The sequence below is a fragment of the Myxine glutinosa genome, chromosome 7, assembly GCF_964187855.1.
Source record: "Myxine glutinosa chromosome 7, kmMyxGlut1.1, whole genome shotgun sequence".
Taxonomy (NCBI): Eukaryota; Metazoa; Chordata; class Myxini; order Myxiniformes; family Myxinidae; genus Myxine; species Myxine glutinosa.
In genome coordinates, this window is record NC_136267.1 from 143,909,005 (window position 1) to 143,925,494 (window position 16,490).

Sequence of the window (16,490 nt, forward strand, 5' to 3'; positions counted from 1 at the left end):
TCCTACGAGATTTTTCGTCTGTCTCTGTCTCTCTCTGTCACTCTCTCTGTCTGTCTCTTTCACTCTCTAAGTCTGTCTCTCTCACTCTCTAACTCTGTCGTGGCCCTGATTTCGTGAAGGTGAGGGTACACCATCCTTGATGTGGGGGATCTTTGGGTCACTCCTGCGAGATTGTTCTTCTGTCTCTGTCTCTCTCTGTCTCTCTCTCACTCTCTCTCTCTCACTCTCTCTCTCTCACTCTCTCTCTAACTCTGTCGTGGCCCTGATTTCGTGAAGGTGGGGGTACACCATCCTTGATGTGGGGGATCTTTGGGTCACTCCTGCGAGATTGTTCGTCTGTCTCTGTCTCCCTCTGTCTCTGTCTCTCTCTCTCTCACTCTCTCTCTAACTCTGTCGTGGCCCTGATTTCGTGAAGGTGGGGGTACACCATCCTTGATGTGGGGGATATTTGGGTCACTCCTGCGAGATTGTTCGTCTGTCTCTGTCTCTCACTCTCTCTCTAACTCTGTCGTGGCCCTGATTTCGTGAAGGTGAGGGTACACCATCCTTGATGTGGGGGATCTTTGGGTCACTCCTGCGAGATTGTTCGTCTGTCTCTGTCTCTGTCTCTCTCTCACTCTCTCTCTAACTCTGTCGTGGCCCTGATTTCATGAAGGTGGGGGTACACCATCCTTGATGTGGGGGATCTTTGAATCACTCCTGCGAGATTGTTCGTCTGTCTCTGTGCCGCGGGCTTGTTTGAGAAAACTGTCCAGGGCTATGCAACAACAACAACAACAGCTATTACGTGTAGTAATAGGTATAATTAGGTACCACAGCTGAGTCGGGGTCACAATGGATACTAATATCAATACAGAACAAAATAAATTGGGCATGGATGTCATTAACCTGACCACATTCGATTTGGTGACTGATGTCAAGAACAATCTCGTTTTATTTCAGTAATTTTGTAACAACAAATTCCTGATCTTGGTGCTTGATAAAGGAAATTGATTTGGTTCATTCTGCACAGGCCTGAAGCCTAGTACTGAACTGTGCATGTGTTTTGAATTGGCACCTAGGCAGCAGTTTACAGGTGACTTGCTGAAATTACAGCCTGTAACTATAACCCTTACAATGGCGAGTGAGAAACCCGTCATGGAAACTGACATGGGCTGAAATATTGCTTTGCACTGACTCTACCATCAGCGGTGAATTTCCCAGTTTAATCACCTCCATGTGGATGGATTGGATCGTCACAGTTTCGGTTATTGCATGGGCAGCTGTGTCATATGGGCTCCAGAGAGCTGCGACTGAATTGGCAGCTATTCCAGAGTGTGACAGTTGCCGCAATGAACCTGCATATTTCACTCAAATGTAAAAGTGAAAAAACGGATTTATAACCACTGTGTGTACCCCCAGGCAAGGCTACTTTGCCTTGTTCTGAAACTATTTGATTAAAAATACCAAAACAAACAAGAAATATGTCATGCGCATAGCACGATACTTGCGAAATCCCTAAAGAAATAAGATTGCGAAATCCCTCCTCTCCCCCAGGTCATCATGAACACTGCATGGGAGATAGGATCACGCAGGGGAGAGGAGGGGGTGGGGGGAGACTGACACTTCTACCTTGACTTCAGAGGATTGACTTGACTTGAGAATTGAGAGGGGGGTGGGGTGGGGGGAGGGGAAGGGGGTGGGAAGGGGGTGGGGAGAACCTTCCTTGACTTAACGACTTCATTTGTTTATTTTTCTGTTGTTCACTTGAAATCATCGAAAACATTTTGCTTTACCTGCTAAAAATTGTTTAAAACCAAGCGTTATTATTTAAGAAATATTGTATATCGTTAGTCCACATGTACAATTTATTACATACAACGTTTTGTGAAGTATTGTTTAATTGCATCGTTGGAAAAAAGTTAACTCGCCTCAAATAAACTCTATGCATACCCCGAGAATATGAAAAATATATAATTACACGACAGTTCAATCCCGAGCTTCATTTTTCAGTCGCTCATGTAATTCCCTAGTAGGGAACCCTACCCTCCCTCCTCTCCCCTCTCCACCCCTTCTCTCCTTTCCCCCTCTCTCCACCTCACACCTCTGCCCCTCTCTCCCCATCCCCACATCGCATCCAACCAGATATATTCAAGACGGCTATTAAAATGCATTTTTGGCAATAAAACGGCAATATTCGAATCGTTTTTTTCACCTTTTGCTGGAAAGAAGACATAAACCATCTTAGTGACCACAAAAATGAGATCAGATGAAGAATTAGAGGCAAAATAAAGCCGTGAGTGAGTCTGGATGGACTTTATATTACAGGCCTAAATTTCATTTAAAATGCATTTGTCTAAAAACACTGACTTTCTTCCAATTTTCTTCCCGTTTTTTGCAAGCGAGTCTTAAACCATCTTAGCAACTATGAAAAATGAAATGAGATGTTGAATTAAAGTTTAGATACGCTAGAGCCGTCACACTGAACATATTCCAAATTTCCACCCTAACTGGAAAATGTTATGTTGGATTTCATTTCGATACTTCAGGGAGGTGGTTTATATCTGCGATGAAACTGTATTGTTGTATCCATTGTCATCTATTGCAAAGGGTCCTATATAATTAAAATTTACTATTCTTCTTCTTCTTCTTCTTATTGTCCCCCGTCGCACTGCGGAGCGAAAGGGGGACTATGGTTTTCCCCTCCGTCGTGTGTCCGTGCATGCGTACGTGTGTGCGTGCGTAAGCGAAGGACCGCATTCGAAGTTGGTGTGTGGGTGTAATCCACGTCAAAATCCAAGATGGCCGCCACCATGTATGTCTGATGCCATGTATGTCTGAACCATGTGAGTGGAATATCTTGAAAAATAAGCGAAGTACCAACTTCTAATCTGGTATGTGGGTGTATCTAGGCATGAGGAAGAACCCTATTGAAAATTGGGTCGCCACGTCCAAATCCAAGATGGCCGCCGCCATGTATGTCTGAACCTTGTGAGCTGAATATCTTGAAAAATAAGCGACGTACCAACTTCTAATCTGGTGTGTGGGTGTATCTAGGCACAAGGAAGAACGCTATTGAAAATTGGGTCGCCACGTCAAAATCCGAGATGGCCGCCACCATATATATGTCTGAACCTTGTGAGCAAAATATCTTGAAAAATAAGCGAAGTACCAACTTCTAATTTGGTGTGTGGGTGTATCTAGGCATAAGGAAGAACCCTATTGAAAATTGGGTCGCCACGTCAAAATCCAAGATGACCGCCGCCATGTATGTCTGAACCATGTGAGCGGAATATCTTGAAAAATAAGCGAAGTACCAACTTTTAATCTGGTGTGTGGTTGTATCTAGGCATATGGAAGAACGCTATTGAAAATTGGGTCGCCACGTCAAAATCCAAGATGGCCACCACCATATATATGTCTGAACCTTGTGAACGAAATATCTTGAAAAATAAGCGAAGTACAAACTTCTAATCTGGTGTTTGGGTGTATCTCGGCATAAGGAAGAACGCTGTTTAAAATTGGGTCGCCACGTCAAAATCCAAGATGGCCACCTCCATGTATGTCTGAACCTTGTGAGCGAAATATCATATCATAGCATGTTTTCTGCGTCTTCCACTTTGTCAACTCACATCACTTCCCCGACGGGGGACCTAGGCGTAAAGCTTGTTATTATTATTTGCAAAATGGAAGACTTTTGAAGGTTGTTGGCCGGTGGACTTTGTTATTCTGTCTGTTTTTGTCTGTTTGTCACTCACCTTCCAGGTCACGATTCTAAACCGATCATCATGAAGCTTTCCCAAGTTGTAGAGGTAGTCACAACTGAAAAGCCTATTGATTTTGAGGTCAAAGGTCATCTTGAGGTCAAATTTCTAAAATCGTCATTTTTCATTCGATTGACTTGAAATTCAACAGCATTTGCATTTTGAGTCACTGAATTGTAAAACCAAGTATTTTTGAGGTCGAAAGGTCAAAGGTCAACTCAAGGGCATACTTCTAAAAACATTCATTTTTGTCTGAAAAATCGTCAATTTCAATCCGATTAACTTGAAAATTAAACAGCAATTGCATGAAGCCTCATTGAATTGGGAAACCCAATTATTTTTAACGTCAAAAGGTGAAAGGTCAACTCAAGGTCAAACTTCTAAAATCATAAATTTTCATCTGAAAAATAATCAGTTTTCATCCGAATGACCCGAGCTATGATTAAGATCGTCAATTTTAATCTTGATGAAATGTGCACTTTCCTGTCTCCATGGCAACTCTTTTTTTGGGGGGGAGTGGGGAGGGGAGGGAGTGAGGTGGAGTTTGCAAGTATCTCTGCACCACGTCTTTCTTATTATTACTGTGATGTTGAAGCAGCTTGGCAATTTGCATGGCATTGTGGGATATTCAGGTTTTACTGTTTAAAAGTACAAATTGAAATCTGTTGTGTCAAATTCACTGCACGTTGAGCAGCCAACTTTTACAGAGAATATCTCTGTTGCGAGAAAATATTTACTAGTGCCTAAGAACATTTTGCAGTGCCACTGTGTTCATATTTTGAGGCAATCCATACACTGGGTAACAACTCGGGAAGAGCGATAGAGGATGTAACTCAATTTGCGAGCACAGTAGAAACACGCGGTGCCCATGCTGTTATTGTATAACGGGTTAGAAATGGGTTAGCAGTTTTCTTTTTGTTTATTTTCCGATAACGGGTTTTCTTTTTTGTTCATTTTCCTCTCTTTTATGTTGTTTTTACTCTTAATTCCTCCCTTTATCAAACTGTCAAAGGAGAAGTCAGTTCTTACAAAAATAAATAAAGAGTAAGGCTCATTTGGCTGGCTGTGCCTGGTTGGGTTTGAGGATAGAGGAATAGCAGCTGAAACCCAAATCCTATCCAGGTTCCTTCTGATGACTCCAATGTAGTATTTGGTATTTCATTTGATGATTACTTGTTGACAACTAAGACAGATGTTTGGCTGTGTAGTATCAAGACTGCTGTTTTGTGTGTAAAGACTGTGTAGTATAAAGACCCTGAGCTCTCTGATCAAGATTTCATTTTTGACTCGACTATAAAACCGTCAGATTGGTGTTTTGGAGGCAGGGCATTGTATCAATGAGTGTGCCATCACTTGGATATATATTAAACAGTTGGTCGTGTCTGCGAACATTAGTAGGTGGACTTCAAATAATTCCACATTCATTCTTTGAAGAATAGGTGAATTATCGCTGGCACCCTGAATAAATTCCAAATTCCTGTCCTGAATGACTAGTGGGAAGAGGATGGCAAACGATCCAGCATCGCCCTGCCGAAGAGACTGCTTCGACAGCACTGACACATTTTTGGTAGATTATGGACTGAAATATGTATTCATGAAATGTACATATTGAAGGAGCTGTGCTCCAACTCGAATCGAAAGAATGGACGCGACAAAAAGCTGGAATTCGTCCGAGTTTCTTTATTGCATCAAATCAACTCGGGTACTCTAAAAAGCCCGTTTATCGGGCAGCATTATATACAAGCACTCGAATATCTCATGCCGGAGCGTTTGCCCTTAAAAGGCGCGACTGGGCGTGTCCGGGAGACCTGGGCGAGTCTGGACATGCCCGGGAACGGCGAGACTGGGTGTCGCCGGACGGGCCGGGCGTGCCTGGACATGCCTGGACATGCCCGGGAACGGCGAGACTGGGTGTCGCTGGACGGACCGGGCGAGCCCGGGAAAGGCGAGTCCGGGCATGCCCGGGAAAGGCGAGACTGAGCGTCTCCGGGCGGTCTGGGTGAGCCCGGCACAGCGATCGCTCCGTGGTTGCGTCCTCGGCAGGTGTAAGGCAATTGTGTTTGTTCAGCGGCAACCGCTACACACGCCCCCCCAGAATCGACTTGCACCGGCAGGGTCAATTTAAGGGGGGTCCTGATGACCCGGCCGAAGCGACCCCTGGAGGGTCGTGGGGGGGGGGGGGGGTCCGGTGTGGGGGTGGGTGGTCGAGCGGGAGGCACCGTGGACGGGGGGTGGCCTCACCGCGGAAGAAGGGCCAACCGAGGTGGTTGGTCGATGTCCACGTGCGCCGGCTTGAGGCGGTCCACCGAAATCCGGTCCGACCTGCCGCCGACGTCGATGACGAAGTACTTGTCGTCCTGTCGCAGGACCCGGAAGGGTCCGTCGTACGGCGGCCTGAGTGGCCCCCGGTGTGCGTCATGACTATACATCGGATTTTTATGTGAAAAAAAAGAAAATATTTTTTCACATAAAACGGCTTTTTTTGCGCGCAAAAAAATGATTTTGCTATTTTCGGAGGAAAAAAATATTTCGCCCTTTTTCGGGAAAAATAAAAGAAAATGCCCTTTTTGGTCGAAAATGTCTGCCAACGCTAAAAATAATTAGGGAATTTTTCGAAATTTTAAAATGCGATCGAAATTTTTAACTGCGATCGAAATTTTTAACTGCGATCGATCTCAAAAACAAAACGTTGCGTCCACTTGCGTGCGTTGCGTCCCCAGCGTGTACAGCAGTGAGGCGGTGTACTACAGTGAGAGAGTGTACACAAAGTGTGAACAAGTCTCCTATCAAGATGAGTGCTGCTCTTCGTGACAAGTGGCTGAAGGAATTCAACGCTGGCGGCGATGGGGCCACCTTCAAGTACGTGTCGAGTGACACGGCTTTCTGTCGAGCTTGTGAAAAGACTTTCCGGGCGAAGCAGAAGTCTGAGCTGGCCCAACATGTCCGAGGAGACCGCCACAAGAGCAACTTGGCCTTGAAGAAGAAGAGGACGGTCACGCAAGCCACCATGGAGGACTTTGGTGGCGGAAAGAGGCACAAGTGCGACGTCGTGGCTCAGGAGCTGTGCCAGGCCATGCTGGCCGCTGGCATCCCATGGTCGAAATTGGAAAACCCTGCCCTCCGGTCGTTCCTGGAGAAGCACATCACTCTCCAGATCCCCGATGAAAGCTGGATTCGAAAGCACTACCTCGACAAGTGCTACGACGAGGCCTTGGCGGGGATCCGTGCCGACCTTGGACAGCAGCCCATCTGGCTGTCCGTCGACGAGACGACCGATTCGGCAGGTCGATATGTGGCCAACATCATCGCGGGACGCTTGTCCAAGGAGGGGTACTTTCGTCCCCACCTCGTCCAGTGCATGTTTCTGGAGAAGATCAACACCGAGGAGATCGTGCGTGCAGTCAATGACACACTGCGCTATCTTTGGCCTGATTTCAAGCCGGAGTGCCTCAAGGTCCTCGTCAGCGACGCCGCGGCCTATATGATCAAGGCCGGCCATGCCCTGAAGGAACTCTTCCCGGACTTGCTGCATGTGACTTGCGTTGCCCACGCGCTCCACCGTGTCTGCGAGACAGTCCGAGAAATGTTCAAGGGCGTCAACGACCTGATTGCCACGACGAAGAAGGTGTTCGTCAAAGCCCCGTCGCGTGTTGTCTTTTGGAAGGAGCAGCAGCCCAATCTTTCTCTCCCCCCGGAGCCCATTCTGACTCGGTGGGGGACGTGGATCGACGCCGCGGTGTTTTACGCCGAGCACTTCGAGGCCGTCAAGGACATTGTGGACCAGCTGAACGATGACGCGATGGCAATCCGGAGTGCCAAGGACCTGTTCGGAAAGGCGGACATCAAGCTCAGTTTGGTCTTCTTAAATGCCCACGTGTCGTTCATCCCGAAGATCCTAAGCAGCTGGAGGAGGCCGGCATGGAGCTGGCCAAGGCCTTCCAGCTCCTTGAACAGGCCAAGGAGGAGCTCGAAAAGATCCGAGGCTGCCGTAAGGAGATCCTGCTCACCAAGTTCAAGGCGGTGCTGCAGCGCAATCCCGACATTGGTGTGCTGAGGACAGTGGCTTTGATCCTGGATGGAGATCAGCACGGATCTGAGGTTGGTGTGCCGGCTGGAGTCAAGCTTGCTGACATCCCCCTCTTGAGGTACTGCCCCATCGTCAGCGTCGACGTGGAAAGGTCCTTCTCCGTCTATAGAAACGTCCTCACCGACCGCCGACACCGCCTCATCAAGGAGAACATTACCAAGATAATGATTTCAAACACCTACTTTAACCGTTCCTAAAAGGGTCTTGTCAATTTCTTCTAGTCCTCTACTTATCAAACAATGCGGTTGCAATAAAGGTACCTGAACGTCATTTTTTACCTGTTTACTAGCCCAGAGTGCTTAATGTTGTGCAGGAAAAAGCTTACCATTTTTTGTTCTTTTTTTGACTGATTTCTGAAAAACTTGGTAATAATAAAAAATGAATAAAACGGGGGAAAAAAATATTTCGGGATTTTTTCACATAAAAAAAAAAAATTCCGCTTTTCAAAACATAAAAGGCCTATTTTCTTAACATAAAAATCCGTAGTCTAGTCATGACGCACAAAAACGTACTCCGCTGTGCGAAGCGCTGGGAGGCCTGGGGGTCACCGTGGTGGGACGTTGGCACGGGGGCAAACCGTCGGGCGGTCTCCTGCAGGTCCGAGCGCTGGCGAGCTGCGGACCAGGGACTGGTAGCGTCGGGCACGAATTCGCCCGGGACGCGTAGCGGCTGGCCGTAGACCAGCTCGGCGGTGGACGCCCGGAGGTCCTCCTTGGGGGCCGTGCGGAGGCCCAAAAGGACCCACGGTAGCCGGTCGGTCCAGCCGCCGTCCTGAAGGCCGGCCATGAGCGCGGCCTTCATGGAACGGTGGAACCGCTCGCACAACCCGTTGGCTTGGGGGTGGTAGGCCGTGGTACGGTGGAGCCTGACCCCCAGGTTGCGGGCGACCGCGCCCCACAGCTCGGAGGTGAACTGCGGCATATGTATGTATGTATACATACATACATACATACATACATACATAGCCTGGTGTTGTCTTAACGGTTAGGGTGCTGGCTTGGGATCGTAGGATCTTGAGTTTGAATCCCGGTCGATCATTGAATTAACACCAGGGTGGTTGACTCAGCCTGTCATCCTTCCAAGGTCGGCAAATTGAGTACCAGCTTACTGCAATGAATGAGCCATTCTGGTATCCTGTGTTGGAGTGGTGACCCGTGAATATAGCCAAGGAAACTGCCTCGGCAGCCTTATGCATCGTCATGGTGCAAAAAGGAATGCTCATCATCATCATATATGTATATATATACACTACTAATGGGGTATGCCTACAGAGTGTGTGAGCAATAACAAACTGTGCTTCCTATGTGTACATAATAAATAGAAGCTTTATGATTATAGGCAAGCATCACTGCCCTGCTTTTATATATCAATTTAAGGTATTTATTTATTTTATGGACAATTTTCAAATGTTCGATATCGATTGAGGTTTTTTTTGATGGACAGGTTTTTATGTAAATGTTCGTTTACAGACGTTTTTTTTATTATCTACTATATAAGCCTGGTGTTGGCTTAGCGGCTAGGGTGCCGGCTTTGGATCCTAGGATCCTGGGTTCGAATCCCGGTCGATCGCTGAATTAACGCCAGGGGGTTGACTCAGCCTGTCATCCTTCCGAGGTCGGCAAATTGAGTACCAGCTTGCTGGGATGAATGATCACGGTGTGTACCCCGGTTTAGAATAGGTACACTGTATCCCTGCGCATCATAAGAGGTGACTAAGGGTTGGCGTCAGGAAGGGTATCCTGCCATAAAAACATTGCCTCAAACAGGGAACCATGATTGTCATGGGGCCCGCAAGGCTAACCCCCGCTCTAGCGGGGAAAATGGCCTTAAAAACGATCATTCATTCATTCTCAATGATGAAGAATCACTTGGTGACTTGGTAAAAGGTGACAAACAGGGTTGGCGGCAGGAAGGGCATCCGGCCGTAAAACATTGCTTCAAAAAGGGGACCAACAAAAACAACAACCACGGTGCCCGAAAAAGGCCAACCCCCACTTTGCGGGGAAAAATGGCCTCTAAAGGTGGTTTTAAAAATTAATATATATATATATATATATATATATATATATATATATATATATATATATATATATATATATATATATATATATATATATATATATATATATATATAAGAGAGATGTCTGTCTCTGTCTGTCTGTCTGTGTGTTGCCATTTTTCTCAGAAATGGCTAAACGGATCTTCGTCAAACTATCAGAGGTTCATCAGTGAGTGCCTGGGAGTGTTTTAGGCCAAAAAAATTGGAAAAAAAAAGATCGTTTTTTTTGGAGTTCAAAAATATTAATAGCTCGATAGTGCCTACGCCTTTTAAAATTAATGACAGTGATATACAAGTACACATTCGCATAAAAAAATACAAAACAATCACCAGACATTTGAACACAAATAAATCAAACAATTCCGGAAGTGTACGAAGTTGGTAGTATGGCTTCTTTTATTCCCGTTCAGCATTACACGACGCAGAAACGGGATGAACGCCACATTCACCAGCATATTTTTAACGAAAAGGTGATGAAACACCTTCGTCCCCTTCCTCTCCTTCCTCTCTCGCCTCCCCCCATTCCCTTCCCCCCTTCCCCCCATCCCCTCCCTCCCCTTTCCCCTCATCCCCCTCCCCCCTTCCCCCTCCTAACCACCCCCCCCCCCTGCCCGGCAACGCCGGGTATTTCTGCTAGTCTATACATATAAAACACAGTTTTTGTGTGTGTGTGTGTGTGTGTGTGTGTGTGTGTGTAATGTTACCGATAGACTCCTAAACGGAGAGGCTCACGTACTTGATATTTGGCACAGACATAGCCATTGAGCCTGGGAAGAACATGGCCGACCTAAAAAAAATTATTTCATAATATTTTTTTACCATATTTTTACCTCAGCGCATTTCAGCGAGGAATATTATGCACGGAATCTGACCGGTGGCAGAGCAGCGCGCTGATTCGCTCAGAGCGATCACGTGATGTTCCTTGCCGCCATTAACTCAGTTACGCGTTCGCACGTATTTCAGAGCGAAAAGCGATTGCGTTTTTTCACATTTCAGCGAGGAACATTGCCATTCACACCACATAGGTTTTTTTTCCTTTCATCTTTAGATCCATATTTTTTTTCAGCGAGGAATATTATACACGGAATCTGAATCGGTGGCAGAGCAGCGCGCTGATTCGCTCATTCGCGCTCATTGATGACGATCACGATCACGTGATGACGTGTCACGAATGATGTTCGTGACGCGATCACGTGATGTTCCTTGCCGCCATAAACTGACAGCAAGTAGCATAGATTTTAGCATGATTAGCATTTAGCATGATTTAGCATGATTTAGCATAGATAGTAGCATGTTTCACAAAGATTTTTTTCAGCGAGGAATATTATACACGGATTCTGACCGGTGGCAGAGCACTAGAGCAGCGCGCTGATTCGCTCAGAGCGATTACGTGATGTTCCATCCCCGCCGCCAGTTGGCTTCACTTTTCACGGAGTATGAGCATTCTATATATTTTCAATTCAGTGCGCCCGACTCGCTCACGTACTTGATTTGTGGCATAGACATGGCCATTGGGCCTTCACGGTGTAATTTGTGCGAGGCTTTTGTCCGAGTGAGGTTGAGTCGAGAGGGCAAATGTACGGGTTGGGAATGTACGGGTCTCCCTTCCCCCACCCGGCAACGCCGGTACTGGAGGGCGTCACAGGTTCGGTGAGTCTCCAAATCCGCTTCGTGCTGTTGCAAAGATTCAGGATGATGTCGCGATTGTTGTGCTGCTCTCCGACCATGAGAACTGCAACGTCATTGTTGACTGGCCCTCCCCTTCCCTCCCCATTCCCCTCCCCCCTCCGTCCTCCCCTCCCCCTCCCTTCCCCCTCCACCCTACCCCCTCCCCTTCTCCCTCCCCTCCCCCTCCCCCTCCCTTCTCCCCCTCCCACTCCCCTCCCCCCTCCCCCTCCCCCTCCCTCCCCCCTCCCCCTCCCCCCCCCTCCCCCCTCCCCCTCCCCGCTCCCCCTTTGTCCCCCCTCCCCCTTCCCCCTCCCCCCTCCCCATCCCCCTCCCCACCTCCCCCTCCCCCGCCACCTCCCCCTCCCACCCCTCTCCTCTCCCATCCCTCCCCCTCCCCCCCTCTCCTCCCCTCTCCTCCCCTCTCCTCCCCTCCTCCTCCCCCCTCTTCTCCCTCACGTTTATACACGGAATGCCGGGTACTTCCCTCTCCTCTTCTCCCCTCCCTCCCCTCCTCTTCCCCCTCCCCTCCCCTCCCCTGCCCGGCAATGCCGGGTACTTCTGCTAGTTTATAATAAAATAGAAAAAAAAAAAGAATTATTTTATTTTGAATAGCTCTCAAAATTCCAAATTTCAAATTCCCTTATTCAAAGCATCACGGCCCATTGATTTTTCAACAGGAGACTGCTAGTAATCTATATAAAATGATTAATAACAAAAACAGTTACAGCAATGATTATGTACCTATGTGTGTAACTGTATAATATCCTCTCATTGTGTCTGTGTGCAGGAGAAGGCTGGTTCCACTGTACCTTCCATTCTCAACTGCATGTTAACCAAAAAGGAACCTCCGACCTTCAACCGCACAAACAAGTTCACCAATGGCTTCCAGACCATAGTTGATGCCTATGGTGTAGGATGCTACCGTGAGGTCAACCCAGGTATATTCCTCAGCATCATTTGATTGACTGCACGTGTTACAAGATGTTTGATTTCCATATAATTTCTCTCTTTATTTTTTTATAGGAACCATAGCTCATTCATTTAGCGTTTCGAGGGAGACCCCAAAATTTATTCTGCCACTGACATCATGGACTTCCTTTCCATTGACACACTTTATTCTCATCAAATAATCTCTCTCTTCAGTATTCTTCGTCCAGTGCTAAACCACCATTTTGATCCCAGCTTTGGAAGCCTTCTTTCCGAAAAGTTATTAACGAAGTCGACATGGCAATCTTAACGTCTTCAGCGGATGCAACAGAGCGGACAACAAAACGTCCTCAAAGCACATTATTTTCGTTTTTGGGGGAAAGGATTGCAAATTAAGATAATAATTGCAAAAAATCAAAAACAAATCAGCAGACCATGCACTAATTTTTACCTCCACCACCAAAGGTATAATATGTAGGTCATGTTTTCACCCCTGTCTGTTTTTCTGTCTGTGAGCAGGATATCTCAAAAAGTTATGGACGGCTTCGGACGAAATTTGGTGGACAGGTTGGGGATGTCCCAAGGACTAATTAACTGGACTTAGGTGAAGATCAGAATCCGGATCCAGATACAAGAATTTTTTTAAATTTCTTCAGTGATTCTTCACCATTGAGATATGGGACAAAAATATATAGAATGATGTCTCAAAGCATTATGGACAGATTCTGTCGAAACTTGGTGGACAGGTTCGGTGTATCACAAGGATGAATTTATTCGATTTTGGTTAAAGTCTGGATCCAGATCTGACCTATCAGCGGGATACAAAACATAAACAGTTCAGCCTGGTGGAGGTATGCTCTCTACTGAGTATTTCTAATGGGTTCTAAAAGGTAATTCCAAAGGGTTTCATTTATTTCTTGGCTTTGCATATTTCATATTAAAAATACCGAAGTGAATCGCTTCCTTCGGACACAGGTGAAATTTTTCCTTTGCGATTTAAATGCCCATCCCAAGTTGCCTTGAATGCATTAACTGACCACAACATAGTGTGCATCATTATCACATAGGCCAGACCAGTTGAACAGGTAGGTGAACCCTTTCCTCAAAGTCATTGGTGAGCCATCTGGGTTTTATCATTAATTCGATAAGTGGCATGGCATGGTCATTGTCCATTATCATGGCTTTTCTCCTGCGAATAATTTGGTTTCCGAAAGCTTAGAATGCAAATGCTAATACCACTGCCTTCACCTGGATTTGACCCCACAACCTCAGGGATGCCAGTGCAGTGTCTTCACCACTATATCGAGACAATGCCTGTAATCTTAATACATAAAATGAGGCAATTATCTGAATGTATTTGTATACGTATGAAAATCATAGAAAAAAACACGGCTGTGCCAATCTCCACCAAATTTTGCATACCTGCTGGGGGTATCCAAGGTCAGCTCATTGGCACTAAAAATCTTCCCCCCTCATCACCAGGGCGGGGAGCTGACCTAAGATTTTCACCAGAACATCTGGGCCGGTCTCCAACGCAAAGTGTATTTTTTTCTTCTTCATGCAAATATACCTGAACCTCACAAATAATTACTTAGTTGCACCACTCAGCTTCTTTCTTCACAAAGTCCTTTTCCCAGAGGGAATGTTTATTTACCAGTACCATGAAAAGCAAAGTTATAGCCTATACTGATGAGAAAACGTGTTATTCATATTGCTTATTTTGTCCTGGTTGAAGTTCTGATGTTGGTTCTGACATTGTTTCATCAGCTTTGTACACCATCATCACTTTCCCCTTCCTGTTTGCCGTCATGTTTGGCGACTTGGGTCACGGTATCATCATGATGTTATTTGCCTTGACCTTGGTGTTAAATGAGAAAAAATTGGAAGCCAACAAGGGTCACAACGAGGTAAGTTCAAAGATGATAAAAATGGGGAAAAAATGCAAAGGGAAAATGTGTGAAGCAAATTTTGTGTTTCAAATATTCTGCCAAACTGAGATTTGGCTTTAAAGTAGACTTTTAATGAAAGGATTTATTTGTTATCACTGGAGTTGGTGTTAAATTTTGAATTTCATTTTATATGATGGTAATTGAGTGAAATGAAAGTTTCTTTTTGAAAATCGAAGTGAAAAGTATATGGAATGGAATGGAAAGGAATGAAATGTTACAGAGAACAAAAGAGGGGAAGGAGAATGGAAGAGGAAGTGTGAGGAGGGGAAGAGAGGGAGGGGGAGGGACATTTTGTCATAAATTTTTCTGTAAGCACAATTAACAATCTCTTTCTTCTCAAATACAACACTTCATGAGTTCAGTGATCAAACTCTTGAGAGAGCTATATACAGTTGCCCATGGCTGAATAAAAATTTCGGAAGTTATAAGCAAATTCTATCAAAAGTCTGTCCCTGTGACTTGTTGGCATGGGAAAGGTTGAATGTATGGGAAGCTATCTTCTTTTGAAGTTGAAAGACATATTTCTATCAGACGTTAATGATAGGTATGCGCGGGATGAGAACAGTATCTGAGTTCAATTCATCCATTGCACGGGCCTCCATGATGTGTCTTTGTAGATGCGTAATTGTCAATCTTGTTCCATTGCAGAGTCCCTGTGATGGCATAAGATTCCGAAATAGCATGATTAGAGCACCTAGCGGGCAGTGTAAAGTGAGGTACAGCAGGCGGTGTACAAGTAGCGTTATCTTTTTAAATAAAAGAGCTTTGACATAAATAAGAAAATACACATATTATTTGTATCAGATGTAATGAGAGGTATGCGCAGTATGAGTAAACAGTATCTGAGTTCAATCCATATATTACACGGGCCTCTATGACATGTCTTAGTAGACACATGTGGAAACATACCAAAGGCTTAGATTAATTAATAGGCTAATGCTGTCGGTCTGTTCGCCACCACCCCCGCCCCCCTGAAACACAGAAATGCTCCTTGAAGATGAACAATGATTCAGTAAAAGTTGCTTCAAATTATTCCAAACCCAGTATTAAATAATATTCAAAACAAAGTTGTACACAAGAGATTACATCTTTATGCATATAAAGTGCAGATATTGCAGCATTTGTCCAATCAAATGTTTTTAATAAAGCAATAAGTTGTTAAACTCATTTTGCTATTTTCTTTTCTTTCAGCATCCTGTGCATACATTACAACTCAAGACATTCCTAATATAACCTCCCATTTTTGAGCTCTTTCAAACCAGCACAATAATAAAAGGCTTCCTTTTTTCTATATCTATCATGGTATTTTTTTTACCACGAGCTTCCGCTCGTAACAATAATCTTACTATAATTCAACAAATGTCCGTCCGTCCGTCTGTCCGTCCGTTCGAAGGTACTGCAAAAACGGCTGAACTGATCGCAACAATATTTTGGGTGGGTAATCCTGGGATCTCCTGGAGTAAAATAGGCTATATTGTTTTTCCAATTTCAGCTTTGGCCTCCAGCATTTTCAGGTTTGGACTGCCGCATAACGTTATTTTCCCGGGTGCTGCACAAACGGCTGCACCGATCGCTGCACAGCTGCACCGATCGGACTCGGTGAGCTCGGACAAAGACCTTTTATAAGGACATGGGTCGAATCCCTGCTTGAGAGAATTCCAACCCCCTCCCCGCCATCACGGTTGTCTCTCCAACTCACAATCCCACGAGATTTGCGGAAAGGACGACCCAAAACCAATGATCTTCTTTTTGATTCGTATATTTTTTATTTTTTTTTATTTTTTTATTTTTTTTGTATACAAGATCGAGGCTCGTGAAAGAGCGAACATTAATCACACAGAAAGACAAACCGACACATAAAACATAACATAGGGAGCGGTAGACAAGATGGGGAGAGAGGGGGAAGGACACAAACAACATTTGAGAGCAGGGACCGAGAGACATGGAGACATCGAGAGATCTGAGAGAGGGTGAGGGCTTTGGGGGGGGGGGCGTGGGAAGGGGGCAGTGGGAGAGGTATAAAACATATGGACACTGCCAGGACTTCCAGGAAAGAA

The 16,490-nt window shown here is 45.5% G+C and overlaps 1 protein-coding gene across 1 annotated transcript in view; it reads left to right on the forward strand.

The window, feature by feature from the left end:
* LOC137431717 (V-type proton ATPase 116 kDa subunit a 1) overlaps positions 1-16,490 on the forward strand; it is a 464,565-nt gene that overhangs the window by 189,714 nt on the left and 258,361 nt on the right. The window contains exons 10-11 of the mRNA XM_068123347.2: positions 12,345-12,495; positions 14,252-14,445. Coding sequence (XP_067979448.2) covers positions 12,345-12,495; positions 14,252-14,445 — 345 coding nt within the window. The remainder of the gene's footprint in view (positions 1-12,344; positions 12,496-14,251; positions 14,446-16,490) is intronic.